This window comes from Zootoca vivipara, chromosome 12 (assembly GCF_965207765.1).
Source record: "Zootoca vivipara chromosome 12, rZooViv2.hap1.1, whole genome shotgun sequence".
In the NCBI taxonomy this organism is placed as follows: Eukaryota; Metazoa; Chordata; class Lepidosauria; order Squamata; family Lacertidae; genus Zootoca; species Zootoca vivipara.
The window spans coordinates 9265625-9285669 of NC_142595.1; the positions used below are offsets into that span (position 1 = coordinate 9265625).

Consider the following 20045-nt stretch of genomic DNA (forward strand, 5'->3'; position numbering starts at 1 on the left):
AAACACTTAAACACTTAAATCGGAAATCTGAAGAAGTGTGCATGCACACGAAAGCTCATACCAAAATAAAAACTTAGTTGGTCTTTAAGGTGCTACTGAAGGAATTTTGTTATTTTACTTAAATCGGAGTGCAGTTTCATGACACCCCACCATCAGTAATCAGACACCTCAAGTCAACTATGTTCGAGATATACGTTTGAAAATATTATGGCCTATCACCTTCCAATCTGAAAAAAAAGATAATCCTAGGAACATCACTTACGAATCAATGGTTTCCACTTGATTACAGGCAAAGGGATAACAGCATTATCATTTCTGGACTCCAAAGCTTTAGGGTTGGTTGGGAACTTATCAGAAATTCTTACTGATGACTGAAGGTACAGCTGGCCTTTGTACATTCCTGCATAACAGACCACAGATCATTATTTATCTCAGGAAATACTATTTTATTTGTGTGCACCTTTAAGAATAGAGGGGAAGAGAATACAAATGCCTAAGCCGTGAATTCTAGAGCAATGCAAAAGATGCACTGCCTACATTGTAAGATGATATTATTACATCTACCTACCTAGGAATCTGAAACATGTCCTGTAAATTAAACTAATTAAGAAATGGAATCATTTGCGTAACCTAGCAACTATTTAACATCCTGGCTCTATGCAGCTTTTAAGCAATAAAATCTGCAGAAGTATAAAACTGAAGTAACCTCTGGAGATTCCACTTGCCTTAGTTTGTTAAATCCCCCCCCAAAAAAAAATTCCCACAACTGTAAGCCCCCAAGGTGGGGCCTGTCTTACGTTATCAACATGGGGCGATGCCCCTGTTACCTCAAGTAAAATAGAATGATTCTGCATTGCGAGTACTTTAAACTTCATAAGTTGTCCATTATTTCAGACAACTGCTCCAACGACCAAGTGGCTAAAATCAAATTTGTGAGCAGCAATGAAGAGTTTGCTGGAGATCCTTAGTAAGTCACCCTAGGGATACACATGGCATCGTGTTATTTCTATAGCACTACCTTTCTAGTTCATTCCTTTTGCCCGAGGAGAAATTTGGTGTGGCTCCCCCCCCCCATGCGTAGGGAAGGCAATAAGTTGAAAGAAAGCCCTGCCACCTGAGTCCAACTGGAAGGAACCACCCTATCCAGGATGTCATCCTCTTCCAAAGAACGACAATCGGTGAGCTCACAACTTCATGACTCGTGAGCTCAGAGGATTGGTTCATTAATTAAAAGAAAAGCCAGAGAGAAAAAAACCTTTAAAATACAAGTAAAAACTACTGCAATAGTCCATGGTTCAGCCGAAGGCCAAATGAACTTTGACAGATGGTCAAGAAGTTAGTCACAACAAAATCTAGCAGTCTCATTTATTAATTTTCAGGAATGTCCACATCGTAGTGGAAGGTTGGAAGCACAGACAAATATTTCTGAAATGGGATAACCCACAATTCATCAGAAAGAATGAAAGCCACCCACTGTAGGGGTAGGGGGAACTCTGGAAAATAAGGGCCAGCGAAGGACAGATACTTTATAAGACTTCAAGTCTACGGCAAACATTAAGTCTTATCAGCAATTCACCGACAACAGAGAAAAGGCCTACTCTAATCAAACTACTCTCTATTCGTGGATTTAGTTAAAATCGTACTATTTGTGTATGTAATGGGACAGTACTTTACATTGCTTAGTAACTCCAGCTGCAATAATAAGCTAAGGCAGTACCTCACCCCCAATGCTTACTAGAAATGAGATCCCACTGAATGAAAAAGAATTTACTTCTGAGTAAACATGCACAGGATCAGGATGAAAATGCACTGTTCATATTGATGCATGGCTTTTGTGTCAAGAATAATGCACTGATGCAACAAATATTCCCCTGCCAACGCAAAACACACAATACTTTAGATTTCTACCATGTTGTTCTTTGGCTTTTGCTGAAACGCTTAATTATACCCACCTAAAAAGAAAAGAAAAATCAAGAATCTGCCTACTAAGGTTTGGACAATGCAAAGATTATGTCTCGTGCTGAAAGTTGATGCTGTACCTAAATAGACACTGGACTCTGTAGCTCCTCGAGCAGCTTCCACTATGTCTTCTTCATCTTCTAAGACATCATTATTGGAGGTGTGGCTTGTGTCATCAAAGAGGCTAATTGGAATTACCTTGCCATCCTTAACCAGCCAGGCAGAAGCAACAGGGGTGCAAAACTGCAGATAAAGTATGAATATTAAAAATCACTTCAATGCATTTTCTCTGTAATACCAAATCTTTTAAGAACACAGCTTTTCATGAACTCAAAAAGTAAACATATTTATAAACATTTTTTTAAAAGCCTCAAATTCCAGAAAGATGCAAGGTATTTTTTTTGGCAATGCTGTAATATTTCTAGAAAGTGTCAATATGTTATCATCTTTAGTACCTGGTGTTCCCATTCCAGATGTCCTCCCTGCTTATTAAATGCCATCACCTTCCAGTCAGCTACTGAGACCTTTATCACTGTATCCTTCATTACAGCCTCCTGCTCTTCCACATCTGAAATTATTTTGGAATCTTCTTTGTTTAGATTTGGTTTTAAATTGCCTTCAAGAAATCCCATTCTCTTTTCAGTGTCTGGAACATAGCGCAGTTCAAAGTGACCAACACTAAAATTCCACCTTTAAGTTAAAAAAAAGAGAAGATGACGACTGTGACTGCAAATCAATCCAGTTTTTAAAATATGTAAAAGGAGACAACATTGTATTTCTAAAGTAATGCAAGTCTATTTTGCACTGTAGTAATAAAGCATCTTCTAACACAGTACACAAGCTTTTCACTCCACACACATCTTTCCCACAGACTGGATGGTTGATAAAGAAGGGGAAAGCAGTACTTTTGCGCCAAAGGTAAAGGACCCCTGACAGTTAAGTCCAGTTGTGAACAACTCTGGGATTGCGGCGCTCATCTCACTTTACTGGCCGAGGGAGCCGGCGTTTGTCCGCAGACCGTTTTTCCAGGTCATGTGGGCAGGATGACTAAGCCACTTCCGGCAAAACCAGAGCAGTGCACGGAAATGCTGTTTACCTTCCCACCGGAGCGGTACCTATTTATCTACTTGCACTTTGTGCTTTCGAACTGCCAGGTTGGCAGGAGCAGGGACCGAACAACAGGAGCTCACCCCATAGCGGGTATTCGAACTACCGACCTTCTGATCGGCAAGCCCAAGGTCAAAGCACGTTTGAAAACAAACAGCTTGTCTGCAGAGGGGAAAATGCTTTGTTCACCAGCTTGCCATATTGTGAATAGTTACAGCAACCTCCTTTGACAAGTGTTAGTCACCTGACATCATCATCAAGATTCAGCTCCCTACCCCTGCCTTAGGGCATCTATGTAGGCAGCATATCCCTCCACTTCCTCCCCAGCACCTTCTGCTACAGAAATTTTTTACAAATCTTGTATACTATGCGTGTCCGTACTTCTCATTGCCGCTGCGGGGCCCAACAGCACGAACAGTTTTCTGAGTTCGATGTAAAAGGAGAATATCTTCCTGTTCCATCTCGTCTTCATCCCAGCGACGACAGCCCATTGCAGAACATATGTACTTCACCTGGACAAGAAAGAGAAGTCTTAAAAGGATCAGCCATAGTTTTTCCAATATACCCTTGTATTTATTAATCATGCAAATAGTGTGACTCCACTCCATTTTGCTCTCACCTTCCCATTACAGTGGACGCTCAGGTTGCGAACATGATCCGTGCGGGAGGCACGTTCGCAATCCGCAGCGTTCGCAACCCACGTCTGTGCACGCTCGGGTCGCAATTTAATGCTTCTGCGCATGCGCCGAAACTCGGAAGTAACCCGTTCTAGTACTTCAGGGTTCGGTGCAGAGTGCAACCTGAAAAAACACAACCTGAAGCGGCTGTAACCCGAGGTATGACTGTATATTTGTACCCAGAGATGTACAAATGGATTCCATACACAAAACAATACTGAGGAAAAGTCGCAAACTAATATAAAAATTCACTAAAATAATACTTAGCATTAAAAACATGCTATTATTGTTTATTGTTGCCATGTTTTTAATGCACGGAAGCTGGAGAGAGCTACTATTTTAATGCTATCATTGGGTTTCTATTGTACTGGATGTGCAATGTGCTCTATATGGGGCTGCCCTTGAAGGCAACTCAGAAATTTCAATTGGTCCAAATTGCAACAGCCAATTACTGGCTGGGGTTCCTTTAGATTGCACATAATCCTGTTTAAAAACAGCTGCATTGATTGCCAGCACAATTCAAGGCGCTCAAGCTACCTTTTTAAAGCCCTAAATAATTTAGACCCCAAATATTTGAAAAACTGCCTTCTTCCCTACAGACCCTCTTGGCTGTTAAGATTGGCAGTGGGTGGTTGTAGTCTGGGAGAATGCATTCTCTGTAGTAGCCCTGAGCTTGTGGAGCACCCTGTCGACAGTGGTGTGTCTGGCAACTTCATTGTACAGTTTCAATGAATGCTGAGGACATACCTCTTTTCCCTTGCATTTGAAACCAGTGATGTCAATTTTAAGGAGTCACTATATTTTTCTGGCTGTAGGTCATTTTAAGCTGCTTTTAATGTTGTATTTTAAATTGTTGTAACCTGTCCTGAGGCCCAAGGATGAAAGGCAGGTAATAAATTTAAACAACCATCCTGCCCCCTGGTGGCTTATTGAATTAAAGGGCTGTAAAGAGTTTTAGTAAAATAAAATAATAATAATAATAATAATAATAATAATAATAATAATAATAATAATACAGCTTGGAAGCAGAATAGAAATTTGTAAAAATAAGCCAACCTCTGTAAGCCCTACGGTAGAAAACTTGCAAGGTGGGCCAATGTTATTACTCTATATTACACTTACAGGTGAAACTCGGAAATTTAGAATATCATCAAAAAGTGCATTTATTTCAGTAATGCAACTTAAAAGGTGAAACCAATATATGATAGATGCATGACATGCAAAGCAAGATATGTCAAGCCTTTATTTGTTGTAACTGTAATTATTTGTCGTTAGGCGGGTCAATTATAAACGGAATGTAATTAATGAAATGTCATAGCGATGTTTATTTTTGTATTATTGTAACTATTTGTTTTATTACTGTGGAATTTTCCCAAAGAAAGCATTTGTAAAAAATTAAAAGAAAAAGAAAAAATAATAAATTGCATTACTGAAATAAATGCACTTTTCGACGATATTCTAATTTTCCGAGTTTCACCTGCAGTGCTGAAATTCAGAGAGAGAATAGCTTGCCTAAATCCACCTAGTATGTGAGATTAAAACTGAGGCCTTATGTGAAATATGAAAAGAGTAAGTTGGATCCAGACATCTGCCAGCAAAAGGAGGTGTAAGCCGGCTTTCCCACCTCCTCTTGCCTTCTCCCTCAACTCCTGCTGAGTGGAGTGAGCTGTGGTACTGTACAGGGAAACTGCTCAACCCCACTTCCTTGTGCAAGATCCCTGAGCAAGATCCAGCCACTCAGCCCTCCTCTCCTGCTCAGAGGATTCTGGTGGGAGCCCTGCCTGGTATGATACTAGGGAAGCACAAGGGCAAGAAATGCTACTACAATAACCCTGGTTCCATACAGGTTACTCCATAAGAAATTATGTAATCAATCATCTTTAAGCAGTAACTAAGCAAGTGCATAAGTAGCCTCATCAATTTCAGTGAAGCTTACTTTGCTCAATCTGGGCTAAGGGAGAGTGTCTTTCTGGGAAATTGGTAAATTTCCATATAAATACAGCTTCTATTAGAGTATGCAGCTGATAGCCAGAAGTAAAATGGGTCAGTGCTATCTGGCGCTGAGCGCATGATGTATTTTGATGTCCTCTCTTGCAAATATGTAAAAAAAAGCCTATCGTCAGTAAGAACCTTTTTACCTTTCCTGAATATGAGCTCAGCCCATATGTTGTCAAGGACTTTCCTCCAACCAGGACAACATCATCTCCAAATTTGTAGGATGATTCGAGAAGAGATTCCACAGTGAAAGGGACAGCTTCCATGCTTTCTCTGTCACGATCCCATTGAAAAAGGTCTCCATCCAAGGAGGGAATTATCATCTTATTCCCAAATACCTACAAAGCATTAGAACAGAAATACATATAATGGCAACCAGGACACAAACATACTTTGTATCAAACGGGGGGCACAATCCAATAATAATTTGTAGCTTAATCTTCATAGTTTGTCTTTTATATGTCTACTGCAAATGTCTACTATACATTTTACATGTCTACTGTAAATAGTGAATATTTATTTTTAGCTACTGTACTTCCTCCACCTTTAGCTTGGCATGGATGGAAATGCCAGTTTGTGTGTTGTGGACTAGAATCTGCAACAGCTTTAAATGCATAGTTATTCTCAAAATTTATTTAGATACCACTCAACAAGTGTTCTTTAGGCAGTTTGCAGTAACAGTTAACACTATGTAGCAAACAAATAAAGCAAACATAAAATCTAAAGCAGAATAAATAAAAAAAGCAACAGAATAAAACCAATGGAAAACTAGAAATGGAAAAAACGATAGAGCAGAATCACAATGCCCTAAACATCTTTTAGGACTGAAAAGCCCACCCACAAGACAAAATAGGTGCTAGGTGACCCTCTCTGTCACCATTCATTTTGCAGAGGCACCCAGAGGAGGAGGGAATATGTATTTATTTATATTTATTTATTTATTGAGTCCCCGTTGATGGGACTCAAGGCAGCTTAAGAAGAATCCCTAAAGGTTTTCTTAGGAACAGCAGAGTCCAATGTCATATCATGCGGCTTTTGAAAGGCGAATGACCAGCTTGCCGTTTCCCTAAAGGAAGGAATCACTCTTCTCTCACTTCCTTCCCTGCAAACGTAAGTGCAGTGCTGCAAAAAAACCCAAGCCTAAGTGAATTCACAGGCTGACATGTAGACAGTAGACAGGAAGAGCGATCCCTAATTACAGTTAAATTTGTAGGTTATAAATAAATGCGAATAACTATACAGAAAAGTGACCTAATTCATCAGAGTACTCTGTGGGCAAGACAGGGTTAAAGTTTCAAAATCTAAGGTAGCAGGAGTTAGGGTTGTTCTGACCACTTATTTTCTGTACCTTTGCAAACTAGATATCAGGTGATCTACTTATTTGGCATTTTTGGCCACAAACCAATGAATCAGCAGGTGTACATTAACCAACTAAATCAACATTCCAGCACTAGACAATGTTTATCCCCAAGTGGAAAAATCAATGTCTTCTAAAGAAGCAGTGTAGGAGAACTGGAATTCTGTAGATGAAACCAAGAAAGAAGAAGCTAAGGAGTTTCAGTTGGGATATGCCCAATGCCCATCTTGGACTATTTATAGGGTTTATGCCTAAAAGCAGTCAAGAACACACTGATTATACATACTGTACTCCATGTTAGGCTGCCTATGCATAGCCTGCACATAAAGACAGCAGTCTGCTTATAGTTGCCACTGCAGATCATGTTCAAAGCTTTCTGTAGCATTCAGTAACAGGAAGTGTATCTGTATGGTATTCTGGGATGGCAGATACGAAACAGCTGTACAGATATTACAGCTAAGAGTATATAAATAGAAATTAGTGAAAAATCACATTATGCATGAGAACAAAGAACCAACACTTTTTGAGAATACAGTGGCACCTCTGGTTGTGAGCGGGATCCGTTCCGGAGGCCCGTCCGCAACATGAAAAGGCCGCATCCTGAAGCACCAAATCTGCACACGCGCGTGACGCAACTTGGCGCTTCTGCGCAAAGCGCAATTTAGCATTTCTGCACATGCGTGCACACCAAACCCGGAAGTAACCCGTTCCGGGACTTCCAGGTTCGGCACAGGACGCAACCTGAAAAGACGTATAGAAATTAAAAAAAAACTGCTTATACTGCTTTAGAACATTCTAAATAGGGATATTCCTGCCATGTATAATTTTAAAAGTTCACCTGGAATCTCCCAGCTGAGAACCCAGATTATTAAACTGGAGGGCTCAAAGGTCTTGAGGAAGGATTGTGCTAGCAGAAATCAATGCCAGTGGAGACAATTCAGTGTTCAAGAAGTAAAGTGAAGTTAAAACCAGACTCTTCTGGTTGATGTATGCATAAGTCAAGTGATGAGATCACCACATGCTCCAGAAAGATTGGGAGCATGGGCTCCCAGTGGAATTAGGAAGAGGTTCAACTAATGTGTACTATCATGCGGAAGTAGAAAGGGAAATTTCATGGGAGGCAGTAAGAATCAGCAAAGGCATGTAAGTTAGGTAAAGAAATGACATCACCCCCCTCTTCCTTTTTGCTTAAAGCATTATCTCATCTAATGCAAGAATGAGTCATCCAGGCAGTCATGTCCAATTATCTTGATACAAAGGATGTAGGGTATCACAAGGTACTTACACATGCCTTGTGAACTGTCAAGTTAAGTCATCATTTGTTCAACTTCACTGAACAGAAATCATTATAATTCTGTCTTATATTTTATGCAGATAGTCAAGTGCCTTTCTGTTTTGATATGAAATGAGGCTGCCCCAAAATAAGAAAGCTGTTCTACATACTCAGGGAATTCTTTGTGCATGCACAATGATAAATATTTGTCTTTGGTTTTTAAAATCTGAAGATCCAAGAACGTAGATGGCAGTTTAAGCAGAGATTTTAAAAAGTCACTCACACCACTATCTAAGATACGTAGATGGAACTTCCCAGTTCCTTTAGTAGCCAGTCCCGAGCAGCATGGCCAGTTTAGAGGGATGATGGAAACTGTAGCCCAGCAACTTCAAGAGGGCACCACCTTGGCTACCCCTGCTTTAAACACTGTTAACAATTGCTGGAAGAGGCCACGATCAGTGTCAGAAACTCTGATATATAAGCTAATTGGCAAATGGTGCCTTAAACCTTGGTTACAGTCGCTACAATGGAATGCCTAGGAGCCTTTACTGCAGCAAACTTTATTATTAAACCTCAAAGCAGTTTACAAACACTTTAAAACATCAAATAAAACAATACAGAACAAATTCAAGCTTCAAGGAAAATATTTCAGATGCTTCTCTAAGTGAGATTTTGCTTTCCCCATATTTATTTACCTACTGAATTTATATAGCTGCCCCATAGCAGAAGGACTCCAGGAAGGCAGTGTGGTGTAGTGGTTAGTGTGTCAGACTAGAACCTGGCAGATCAACATTCAAACCCCTACTCACTCATGAAGATCATAGGGTGATGTTGGGCCAGTCACAGCCCCCTAACCTACCTAGCCTCCAGAGCAGGAGAAAACAAGTATGTTCCATCCTCCATGTGACAGCCCTTTAGATATTTGATGACTATCTTATCTCTGCTCAGTCTCCTCTTTCCCCTCAACTGTGCCTCATAAGGCTTGATTTCCAGATTCTTGATCATCTTGGTTGCTCTCCTCTGCACACATCCTAGCTTGTCAATATCCTTCTTAAATAGTGCTGCCCAGAACTGGACACAGTGCTCCAGGTGTGGTCGGACCATGGCAGAATAGAGGACTATTATTTTCCTTGTTCAATACACTATTGAACTGCAGCTTAGAATAGCATTAGTTTTGTTTTGTTGGGTTCTTGTTTGTTGTTTTGTTTTGTTGGGTTCTTGTTGTTTGCTGCTGCACCACACTGTTAACTTGTTTTAAGCTTGTTGTCTACTAAGACCCTTAGATCCTTTACACATGTACTACTGGGCAAACCAGGGGTCCTCCATGTTACATTTGTGCAGTGGGTTCTTCTTCCCTATGTGCAGAACCTTATATTTGTCCCTATTTAAATTTGTTTTGTTAGTTTGAGAGCAGTTCTCCAATCTGTTATGGCAGGGGTCCCCAGACTACGGCCCAGGGGTCACATACGGCCCCCGAGACTCTTTTATGCGGCCCCCAGGGACCCCCGCCACCCGCTGCCGCCGCCCGCTCTTACCGGCGCGGTGTATTTCCGGATCGGAGGAGGCTTCTGCACATGCGCACAAACTATTTCCGGCGCTTTCCAGGTCAGGAGTGTACCAGAAATAGTGTTCGCGCATGCGCATGGGCACGCACAGCAGCGCGCTCCCGCGCCCCCCACCCTCTGGCCCACCACGCAATTAATGCGGCGGGCATCCGGCCCAAAGCCAGGTAAGTTTGGGGACCCCTGTGTTATGGTCATATTGAATGCTGATCCTGTCTTCAGTGGCATTGACTACCCCTCCCAGTTTGGTGCCATCTGCAAATTTGACGAGCATCCTCAATACATTCATCAGTGTCATTTATAAAGATGTTGAACAATAATGGGTCCCTGCCGCACCCCATGTGTCACATTTCCCCCAGGATGATGAGGAACTGTTACTGAGCACTCTTTGGGTTTGGTCAGTCAACCAGCTACAAATGCACCTAAGAGTTATCTCGTCCAGTCCACATTTTACCAGCTTCTCCGCAAGAATAATACCCCACTACTCACCAGTTTAAAAGGCCATGGGTTATTTAATTAGCCAAAGGCTTGGGAGAAGAGGAATGTTTTCATCTGGTGCCTAAAGATATGTAAGGAAGGCACCAGGTGAGCCTCCCTGGGGAAAATATGCTACAAATCGAGAGCCACCACAGAAAAGGAGCAGCAACAAAGGGCAGAAACGCGTATAGAAAACAAGTAACGCAATCCCAGTGAACCAAAGTCTACAATAACTCTTTGTTAGAAATGTATTTCAAGCACTTGCAACCGTCTTTCACCTCTACTCCAGCTGGAGTAAATAAAACAATGAACAGAAAGAGGTGTGGCAATACAGGAAGATGTAATAGTCTGTAGCTATAGTATCTATGATAAGATAACTAGTCTGAACAAGCAAGGATTCAGAATTAAAAACAAGGTTTGGAAGGTGAGAACGCAACTCACTTTCCCACTTTGATCTGCAAAATGTTGCAATCACTAACTGAAGGTCTTTTACCTCATTATCAACTAATCTTAACTGAAAGATTAAGTACAAGAATTATTAATAATTTTTTAAGGTGTGGGAATAAGAATTAAGCAAAGGAAAAATTCTTCTCTCCCTTTCTTTAAGTTCAGACCAGCTGTAATAAACTTGGGTAATTATTTTGATATACTGTAGTACAACTTCATATGACTGCATTTCTAATCAAAAGTTAAACTAAAGTTGCATTTCAGCTGACTGAACAACCTTTAAGAAAATGCTCAGAGGGAAATACCACTGATTTCAATACAACTCCCATGTAAAAATATATGGTCCTGCAAGAATATTTTATAGTCAAAATTCGAAGACATGAAGTGTTTTGGGAGTACATATTTTGACTGTTTCTTTGCTGCCAAATGGGTATAGGAATGCAGCCTAAAGATATTCCCTTCCATAGGACTCTCAATGCTACTCAAATTAAGATACTAACTAGCTTATTGGAGGATTGTCAACCAGTGTGACTTTCAGTCCTGACAGTCTCTTAATGTTCAGGACCCTAGAGAGGCACAGGGAAAAGCACTTTGACCTTTTTAATGCTGCCATTAATGGCCCTATTTGTTCTATTAATGGTCAGAAAAGGGAAGATTTGCAAAAGCAACTGAAGGAACTGCCACATTGGCATTCTATCTAAGGAAGAAAAGTATTCTTTATTCATTTATACGCTGCCTTTTGGTCAAGAAACCCAACAGATTTACAATTTAAAGTATCAGAGTCAACAAGTAATATCCCCCCATGTCAACTTTAGGAATTGATGGAACAGGCTCTCTCCCCTAGAGTTCCTCACAGTCTTACTCAGAAGTAAGTCCAACACAATTCATTGGTGCTTACTTCCATGTATTTTTGTAAAAAAATTATTGGATATAAAATAAAAGAGTCAGATTAGGACAGGATCAAATCCATAATATCCCCACATTCTGTGTTTGGTACCAGAAAAACAATGCAAGTATTTAATATATGAGTTTATATGGACATATTTGTGTGGAAAAGAGTACTATAGTTTTAAAAATTAGAACACTGATATCCAAGTAAATGCTAGTGAAGTTGATAACGTTTTTTTCTGGTTTAAGAGTCCTTACAACAGATGCAAGAGTCAAGAGAGCTTTTTACAAATCTTAACTTAAATGAAAACAAAAAAAAGATATTAAACTAGTAATAAACAAACTAACATTTTAGAATCATGCAACAATGTATTTATCTTACCTCTGGTTTACTGAGGCTAGATGAGACAAGAGAACCTGATCCCACATCCAGATCCCACTGCTTTCTACCACTGTTCTCTGGGTCTAGAGCAGCAATCCGTCCATCCAAAGTGCTTATGATTATTAATGATCTGTAAATGGAAAACACATTCACAAGACAGAACCAGAAATTACACTATTTCAGGGTTCATGTTTTTAAGACCCCAGACCCACGTAATGCCAACTTGTGACAGGAAACCAATATCAACCCCCCCCCCCAAAAAAGAACCAAAAATAGTTTGACCCACTCTTAATAGCGCTCCCTTTTTGACCATTCCCCTCTTGGCTTATTAAAACATGCTGGTAATGACTAGTTGGGTCCTATGTGGGATCAATGTATTCTTGTGTGAGGGACTGGTCTCAGGAATCTTGGACAGGCAGCAATAGGACTACTACTGAAGAAACCGACCTTGGAGCTGTTGCTTTGTGGCAACTATTGCCCAGTCATAAACACCCAATTTGAGGGGAAGATAATTAAGAGGATCATGGCAGGAAAGTTACAAGCACTCTTGGATCAAACAGATTACCCAGACCAATTTAAGTCTGAGTTGAAGTCTGGTTATGGAACTGTATCAGATTTGGTCTCTCCGAGAGGTGTCCTTTATCAGGACGACAGCAGGAATGTGACCCTATTATGTCATCTTGGCTGCAAGTCCTTGAAGATCTGCTCCCTGTCTTGCTAGCCTTTCCCCAACTAACCTGGGAGGGTGGAGCCCTGACTGACTCCAGCTACAAAAGCTGTTGGACACTCTTGGGCTGTTTTAGAGTGTTTTGCTGAGGGGAGGGGGTGTTGTTGATATAATTTTTTGTAACTTTATATCTTCTTATGATTTATGTTGAAATTGTTTCAATTTGGTTGTCTACTTTTTAATGTGTTTTATCTATTGCCTGTGGCTTTTGTTATGTTTGCAGTTAGGTAACTATTGTCATGTTTTAACCATGTAAAGGGAGCATACAAATAAAATTACTATTATGATAGCTCAGCCACTTTTGATACCACTGCCCATGGTATCTTGATGAACCGGCTCTGTGATGGGTACCGAGGGCACAGTTTTACCATGATTTCAACTTCAGGGTTGGTGTAATAGAATGTCGCTAGGTATTCAGCCCTCTAACAGTTGTGCTGTGGGGTGCCAATTTAGTACCTAAATAAAACCATTGGGAGGAATCATTAATTTCCACTTTTTCTGCAACAAGGAGAGGAGCTGTGCAAGACCTGGGTCAGTTTCTGAAGTCTGATGACTAGATGAAGGCCAATGCAGTTTGAATCCTGGCAAGACAAAGGAGCTGTGGGTGAGCAGTTTCTTAATCTATTCTCGATAATTGGTCAAGTCCCTGCTTCAGTACTCCCACTGAAGGAGCAGGTTGGTAGTCTGGGGGTTCCCATGGTTTCATTTCTATCACTACAGTCCCAGGTGATGAGAGTGCCTTGGAGTGCCCTTTTCAGCTTTGGCTGGGTCATTTCTGGACTGTAATAGCCTGGACACTGCAATATGTGTCATGTGGTGCTCCCTCCAAAGCTTGCCTGGAAGCCGCAGTTCAACTCTTCACTGGGGAAGGTATTGCCATCTTGTTATGCTGCTGCTGAAAAACTCCGCTAGCTGCCAATTAGCTACCAGACCTCCTACAGGTACTCTTACATCAGGAGGTTTATTCTATGTACCACGTAGAACTTGGTGTGTGGCAACACCTACCCTTTGGAACTCTCTTGTGTTGCATATCAGGCAGCTGCTGTCTCTACCAACTTTTCAGCAGCTATTGCAGACCTTTCTCTAACAAGATTTTTAAGTTGAGATTTTTATCCAAGCCTGCACAAGCACTGGATTAGAAATGGTTTTTCTTGTTAAAATTGGCTTAGGACATTTCATAGGAAGCAATTCTTAAATGAAGTCAAATAATAAATAAACATTTCCTTCCCCATTCGCGACATATTTGTATTGGCACTGGAATAATCTCTTGTCTTTTCAAACCCTGGGGAGCGGGGACAAGAGCAAAGGCACAGCAAGATTAGTAGCAAGACTGCAACCAAAGTAAAGTGGTACCTCTACTTACGAATAACTATACTTACGAATGCTTCTACTTACGAATGGAGCTCTGCCCGCCATCTTGGATGCGGTTTAGATAGGATTTTTTCTACTTACGAATTTTTAGATAGGGTTGCTTCTACTAACGAATTTTTTCTCCCAATGCATTCCTATGGGATTCGACTTACAATTTTTTTCGACTTACAAATGTGTGTTTGGAACGCATTAAATTCGTAAGTAGAGGTACCACTGTAGGATATAAGGTACTTTCACAGTACAATGCGAGTGGAACTACAGTAGATCCAGAGCCTCACAATTGTTAAGCAGTTGCCATGTACCTTACACAAAGCACGTCCTGAATCTCACTGCTGCATGACATCCCTTCAACAAATGAGCCCAACTCACAAGCAGAGTTTCATCTCAGCTAAATTTTAGAGTTTTAGACAAAGTTTCTTATTTTTAAAAGATAACTTTTAATTATATCCCTGAACTCCAGTGTGTTCATAGTCCTCTTGAGCATCTCTCTGGAAAACTCTCACTAGTTTAATATTAGTGAAATTTCTTTCATAAGCCATACCTTTAGACAAACAATTCTTTCCAGAGTCAAAAGGTAGTGCTTTTGTTTGAACAATTATAGTCACAAGACAAGCCCAGCCTTATCATGTTCAAGGCTGATGCCATGTTTATTCAGAACAGAAATAACTACCTCAAGCAGGAGTTAATTATTGCTATGTATTGTACACTGGTTTCATATTAAGAATGTCAAACAGATATAGGAAGCTGGAACACATTAATAGCTGTATTATAGCGATTCTACACCACGACCCCATAATACTAAAAAATTACTAAATTGTGTATTGTGTACAGTTGTACCATGGTTCTCGAATGGAATCTGTTCCAGAAGTCCATTCGAGTTCCGAAAACGTTCAAAAACCAAGGTGCGGCTTCCGATTGGCTGCAGGAGCTTCCTGCACTGAATCGGAAGCCGCGCCGGACGTTCGGCTTCCAAAAAACGTTCACAAACCGAAACACTCACTTCTGGGTTTGCAGCATTTGGGATCCAAAACGTTCGAGTAACAAGGCGTTCGAGAACCAAGGTATGACTGTACACATCTCAGATGTTAACAAACAGGGTGAGTGAAGTATTTCAGATCTGACAATATATAATCTTATCTACGGATTCCAAATACTTGCAGATATTTGCCTACTTGGACTTTATAAGGCATTTGACATTTGTTACCTATCAGTTTTCAGACATGTTTTTTCTAATATTATCACTGTACTATTATATTTTTACTATTTCTACACCACCTTGTATTTCTTATGTAAGTGCCATTTATAAATATTTAAATATAATACACATATTCAATGTGCATTTCTGCACCTAGAGGGTACTGCCATCTTAATGAATAGACTATACAGGGCCATCATTTATTATGAACTCCAGCCTCCCCTCTTTCTATGACCTCTCATGCAGTTAAGAGATACTGACCTGCCCCCTCCCTTGTAGTCAGCCTTTTCACCTCAGATGACTACAGCACAAACATCCTGCTGCAAAACAGCATTATATACATATCTACTCAGAAGTCCCATTGCCTTCAAAAAGACTTACTGTACGAGGTTGCAGCCTAAGCCTTTCATATGGTTGAAGCTGCAATCCTATGCTTACTTACCCAAGAGTGAGCTCCACTAAACAAACGATATAATATTTATGAGTAAACATGCACAGGATTCCATGAAGCAAGCTGGTGTGGAGCGTCACCCTGAAAGGAGGAGAAGCTAGCGGCAATACAAGTGATGTTGGTTGGGGGCTGCATCTCCTGCTGCCTGACCCCCAACAGCAGCCACCACTCACCGCACCATCATGCCTCCCCACACTCAGGTGGAGCTGGTGCCCCCACAGCCACTTCCTGCTCAGCAGCCAGCAACCACTGCCAGGGGCTTACTGCTCACCACTGCAGACACTTGCTGCCTCCTGCTCCTCAATCCAAGCAGCTGCAGCAGAGCACTTATGTGTGGTAGTTCACTCCCCTACTCCCCCCCCCCCGGGTCATCTTCCTCCTCCTTGCCCTTTTCAGGGCAGCCCAGGGGTGAGTAGAGGAGTGTGCCACTGCAGACAGGGCCGAGGAGCAGGAGGCAGCAAACACCCAGCAACAGTGATGAGTGCCCAGTGCTGAGCAGCAGCAAGGAGCAGGAGGTGGTGGGCAGCGCCAGGGGTTTTGCTAATAGGATTGTTTTATAAATGTCATGAATATGCAATATGGTACAGTTTTCTGTGTTAAGGTATACAGTGGTACCTCGACTTACGAAGACGATCCGTTCCACGGCCGTCTTCGAAGTCAAAGTCTTTGGTTGCCAAAGTGCCGCTTCTGCGCATGCGCAGGCGCAGAACGCACACATGGCGAAAAGACTTCCGGGGTTGTCGACTTCGGAAGTCGAAACCTTCGGAAGTCGAATTGTTGTCGAGGTACCACTGTAAATAATTTTAATGCCTGTTAAAGCCATAAAATAAGATTAAGTCTGACCAGCAAGTATTGTTTGTACAGCACTTTGATTTTTCACAAACCACTTTTTCTGTGGCTTCAAATTTTATAAAAATGTTATATCTCTAGCCTTAGCTGGTTTGTGGAGCCAGCAGAGTCACCAGGCTACTACTAAAGCCCAGGGGATGCCTCTGACCCAGAGTTCATGCTGGGCTTGCTGGGGGTAAAAAAGCTAATGCATAGGAGACTGAGGCCCTTGGGTTGAGAAATCTCAAGTACCTTAAAATCAATTATGGTATAGCACAGGGGCAGGGTGTGTGTGTCAGGCCTCCAGAACACTCATTTCCCCTTGCCCCCTTAAACTTCTCTCAACCCTATTGCTTTCACCACATCTGCTTTTGGGTCTGTCCCACTGTCCTATCTTTTGGCCACTGAATTCACTTTCAAAGTGCTTTGTGGGTGTTCAATGGTGTGGATGGTAATGTTGTACAAATGTAAGGAAATGGAGCTTTGGGATGGGAAAGGGTTAAATTTGATTTTTGGACATACTGAACTTAAGACAAAGAAGAATCCAAGCAGATCAAAAGAAGCAGATGTGAGTGCCAGATTGTGCAGTATGAATAATATTCTGAGACAGAGAGGTGGACAGCATATATGCTGTACTGAAAGCAGATGGATGACAATTTAATGGTAGTTGCTTCAAACGTAATTCTGCATAGGAATGAGCTATAAGGACTTTTTAGTGGCTGCGCAGTGGCTTCCATACACAAGATTCTTCAAATCACAGCACTACCAGAGGCATGCAAATATTACAGTCACAGAGGACTGTGATCATGGTTTAAACATTTTAATGCCTCTGGAAGTTTCAGCACAAGCATGGACTTTCCAAAGTCTACCTTTGGGCTAAGTGATGGTTAAAGTAACATTAACTTCAACTTCAACTCATTTGCCATCACCCTCATTTGCCATCACCCTACTGGGAAACTATTCACTTAACACTTTCGTTACTGGTGTGATCAAATGTATAGTTTGCCAAATATAACATAAAACATAAGGAATGTACCAATACAGGGCATGAAGGAACAATCTACTACTGGTAAACTATAAAAGTTCTCAGAAACAGGAAGACAATGCATTGAATGCTATAAGGCATCACACAGACTTTTGCATCTTTGCAAATAGGTCCACATAAGAAGGCAGATTTGTCTCCTAACACACACAGAAGTAGGTAGGTAATCTGAAAAATGAAAAATACCACCCTTCAAGATTACAATACTTAGAGAAAATTATATCTATCCCTGAACACAACATGTGGGCAAGCAACAGCCCATGCTGCCCCAATTGCCAAAATTTGGTGTGACTGCAATAAGAAAAGTGCATTCAAAGGGCACTTCTTTTCCTGCTGGAGAGGGCCACAGGCCTGCTAGCCTCCACCCCCAGCAAGGAAAAACCATGTTTTTGTGTGTATATGGCCAATTGTGTACATGTCCAAGCCACGCTCACAATCACCTCAGGTCACACCCACTGGGCATGCAACCCCAAACACCTATCCCACTGTTCAAGGGCCAAAAAACCTGTGACTTTCCAGCAGTGGTTCACACAGAAACAACCACCAACAGAAGAGGGGAGATGAAGCCCCCAAACCCTATCAAGTTGCAGCGCAGTGAGAACAGGATGGTGGAGTTTTCATGTGTTGAGTGATGGTGGAGTTTCATGAGTTTTAAGTTGTTTGAACTTAAAACAAATAATAAAAAGGATGGTGGACTAGCAGCAGGCTGTTCTTATACTCAGGGTGACTGAATTGCTGGTGAGTCAGGCCAGTTTCAAACAAGGGAAGGGCTACTGAGATGAATACCTCGGGCCAGTCCACCTCACTTCGCCCACCTCAATGGGGTGTTAAGTGCAGGAACACAAAAACGAGGTTGGGGGGGGGTGCAGAAGAACCATGTGTGGAAGGGTCAGGGGGGGTTCTTGCTTCCTTTTGTTGTTCTTATGCATTTCGTGTTTTTATATTGCGGATGAAGGGCTACATACAAATTTAATAAATAATGATAATAATAACAATAATAATAATAATTCTTGGATACAGGTAGGTAGCCGTGTTGGTCTGACACAGTCAAAACAAAATAAAAAATCCTTCCAGTAGCACCTTAGAGACCAACTAAGTTTGTCATTGGTATGAGCTTTCGTGTGCATGCACAATTCTTCAGATAGTGTGCATGCACACGAAAGCTCATACCTATGACAGACTTAGTTGGTCTCTAAGGTGCTACTGGAAGGATTTTTTATTTTTATTTTGAATAATTCTTGGAGGGAGAGAAGGGGAGGTGATTTAAAAAAAAACCAAGACATTAAAAAGCCCCTCTTCTAGCTGGATTCCTGCATCATGAAGGGCGCTTGGGACAAGAGCGAGACGATCGTCGTCAACAACAACAACAACAACAGATTGGCCCGTGGCTAGCGATGGAAAGAGAAGGGATCGCGGAAGCAAGGCAACCGGATCCAGGCATCTGCCAAGGTCCCCGGCGCGCTCCGGTGCCTCACCTGCAGCTGCCGCCCCGAGCGGGCGTTTCCGCCCCTTCATCCTCCTGCTCCCCGGAGGTGAAGGCCGCCGCTTGGGCCACTTCGCCGCCGGCCTCATCGTCCTCCACCGTCACGTCGGCCGCCAACGGGAGCGCAGCAGCGGCAGCCCCACCGATCCCTAGCCCGGGCCGGCTGTCCTCATCCCGGAACGCCGCTGCCGCCCCCCTCACGGGGACGCAGAGCGGCAGCAGCCACAGGAGCACCAGGGCGGCGGCGGCGGCGGGAGAAAGAGGCCGAGCGCTCGGGCCTCGCGGCCCTGGCATGGAGCGGCCCTCCCCGCTCCGGTCGCCTCAGCAGCACCGTTATGCTTCGGGCATAGGAAGCCAGACCCGCCGCCGAAAAGGGCTCGGTCGGTTTTGCCACAGAAGCCGGAGCTCGCCACTGCGCACGCGCGAGCTCGAGCGACGCAACTCAACTTGCCTACACACACATACGCGCGAGCAAGCCTTTAACCAATCCCCGCCTCTTCCTTGGCCACGTTACCAGCGCGCTTTGTTTCACAGAAACCGAGCTCGCTTCCCCCTGCCCCAGCCTTCGGTTTCATTAGTGAGGAAATCTGTCGTTTTTGCGAGCCCGTCCAATGGGAAGTGTGGACGCCTTTTGGTCCCGCCCTCACACCGGAATAGGAGAAGCGACGCGCGATGTTTTGTCAACACGGTTCAATCCGGGACGAGCCCACAAATCGCTCCCGCCAATTAAAAGAGCTCCCTTTCCCATTTCCCCCTATGGTTGGTTTAAGTAACATGACCGCCTCGCCCCCTCTGCTATTGGCTTTCCGCTCTCTGATTGGAGT

The 20045-nt window shown here is 42.4% G+C and overlaps 1 protein-coding gene across 2 annotated transcripts in view; it reads right to left on the reverse strand.

Annotated features, from left to right (window-relative positions):
- Positions 1–20045, reverse strand: part of EIF2AK3 (eukaryotic translation initiation factor 2 alpha kinase 3) — a 37178-nt gene extending 17133 nt beyond the window's left edge. The window contains exons 1-7 of one of the 2 annotated variants that reach the window (XM_035134679.3): positions 19214–20045; positions 12125–12254; positions 5882–6076; positions 3448–3578; positions 2415–2649; positions 2040–2202; positions 263–400 (exon numbers count right to left, since the gene is read on the reverse strand). In XM_035134679.3, coding sequence (XP_034990570.2) covers positions 263–400; positions 2040–2202; positions 2415–2649; positions 3448–3578; positions 5882–6076; positions 12125–12254; positions 19214–19515 — 1294 coding nt within the window. In that variant the 5' untranslated portion in view covers positions 19516–20045. The remainder of the gene's footprint in view (positions 1–262; positions 401–2039; positions 2203–2414; positions 2650–3447; positions 3579–5881; positions 6077–12124; positions 12255–19213) is intronic. The other variant, XM_035134680.3, reaches the window with a different exon arrangement.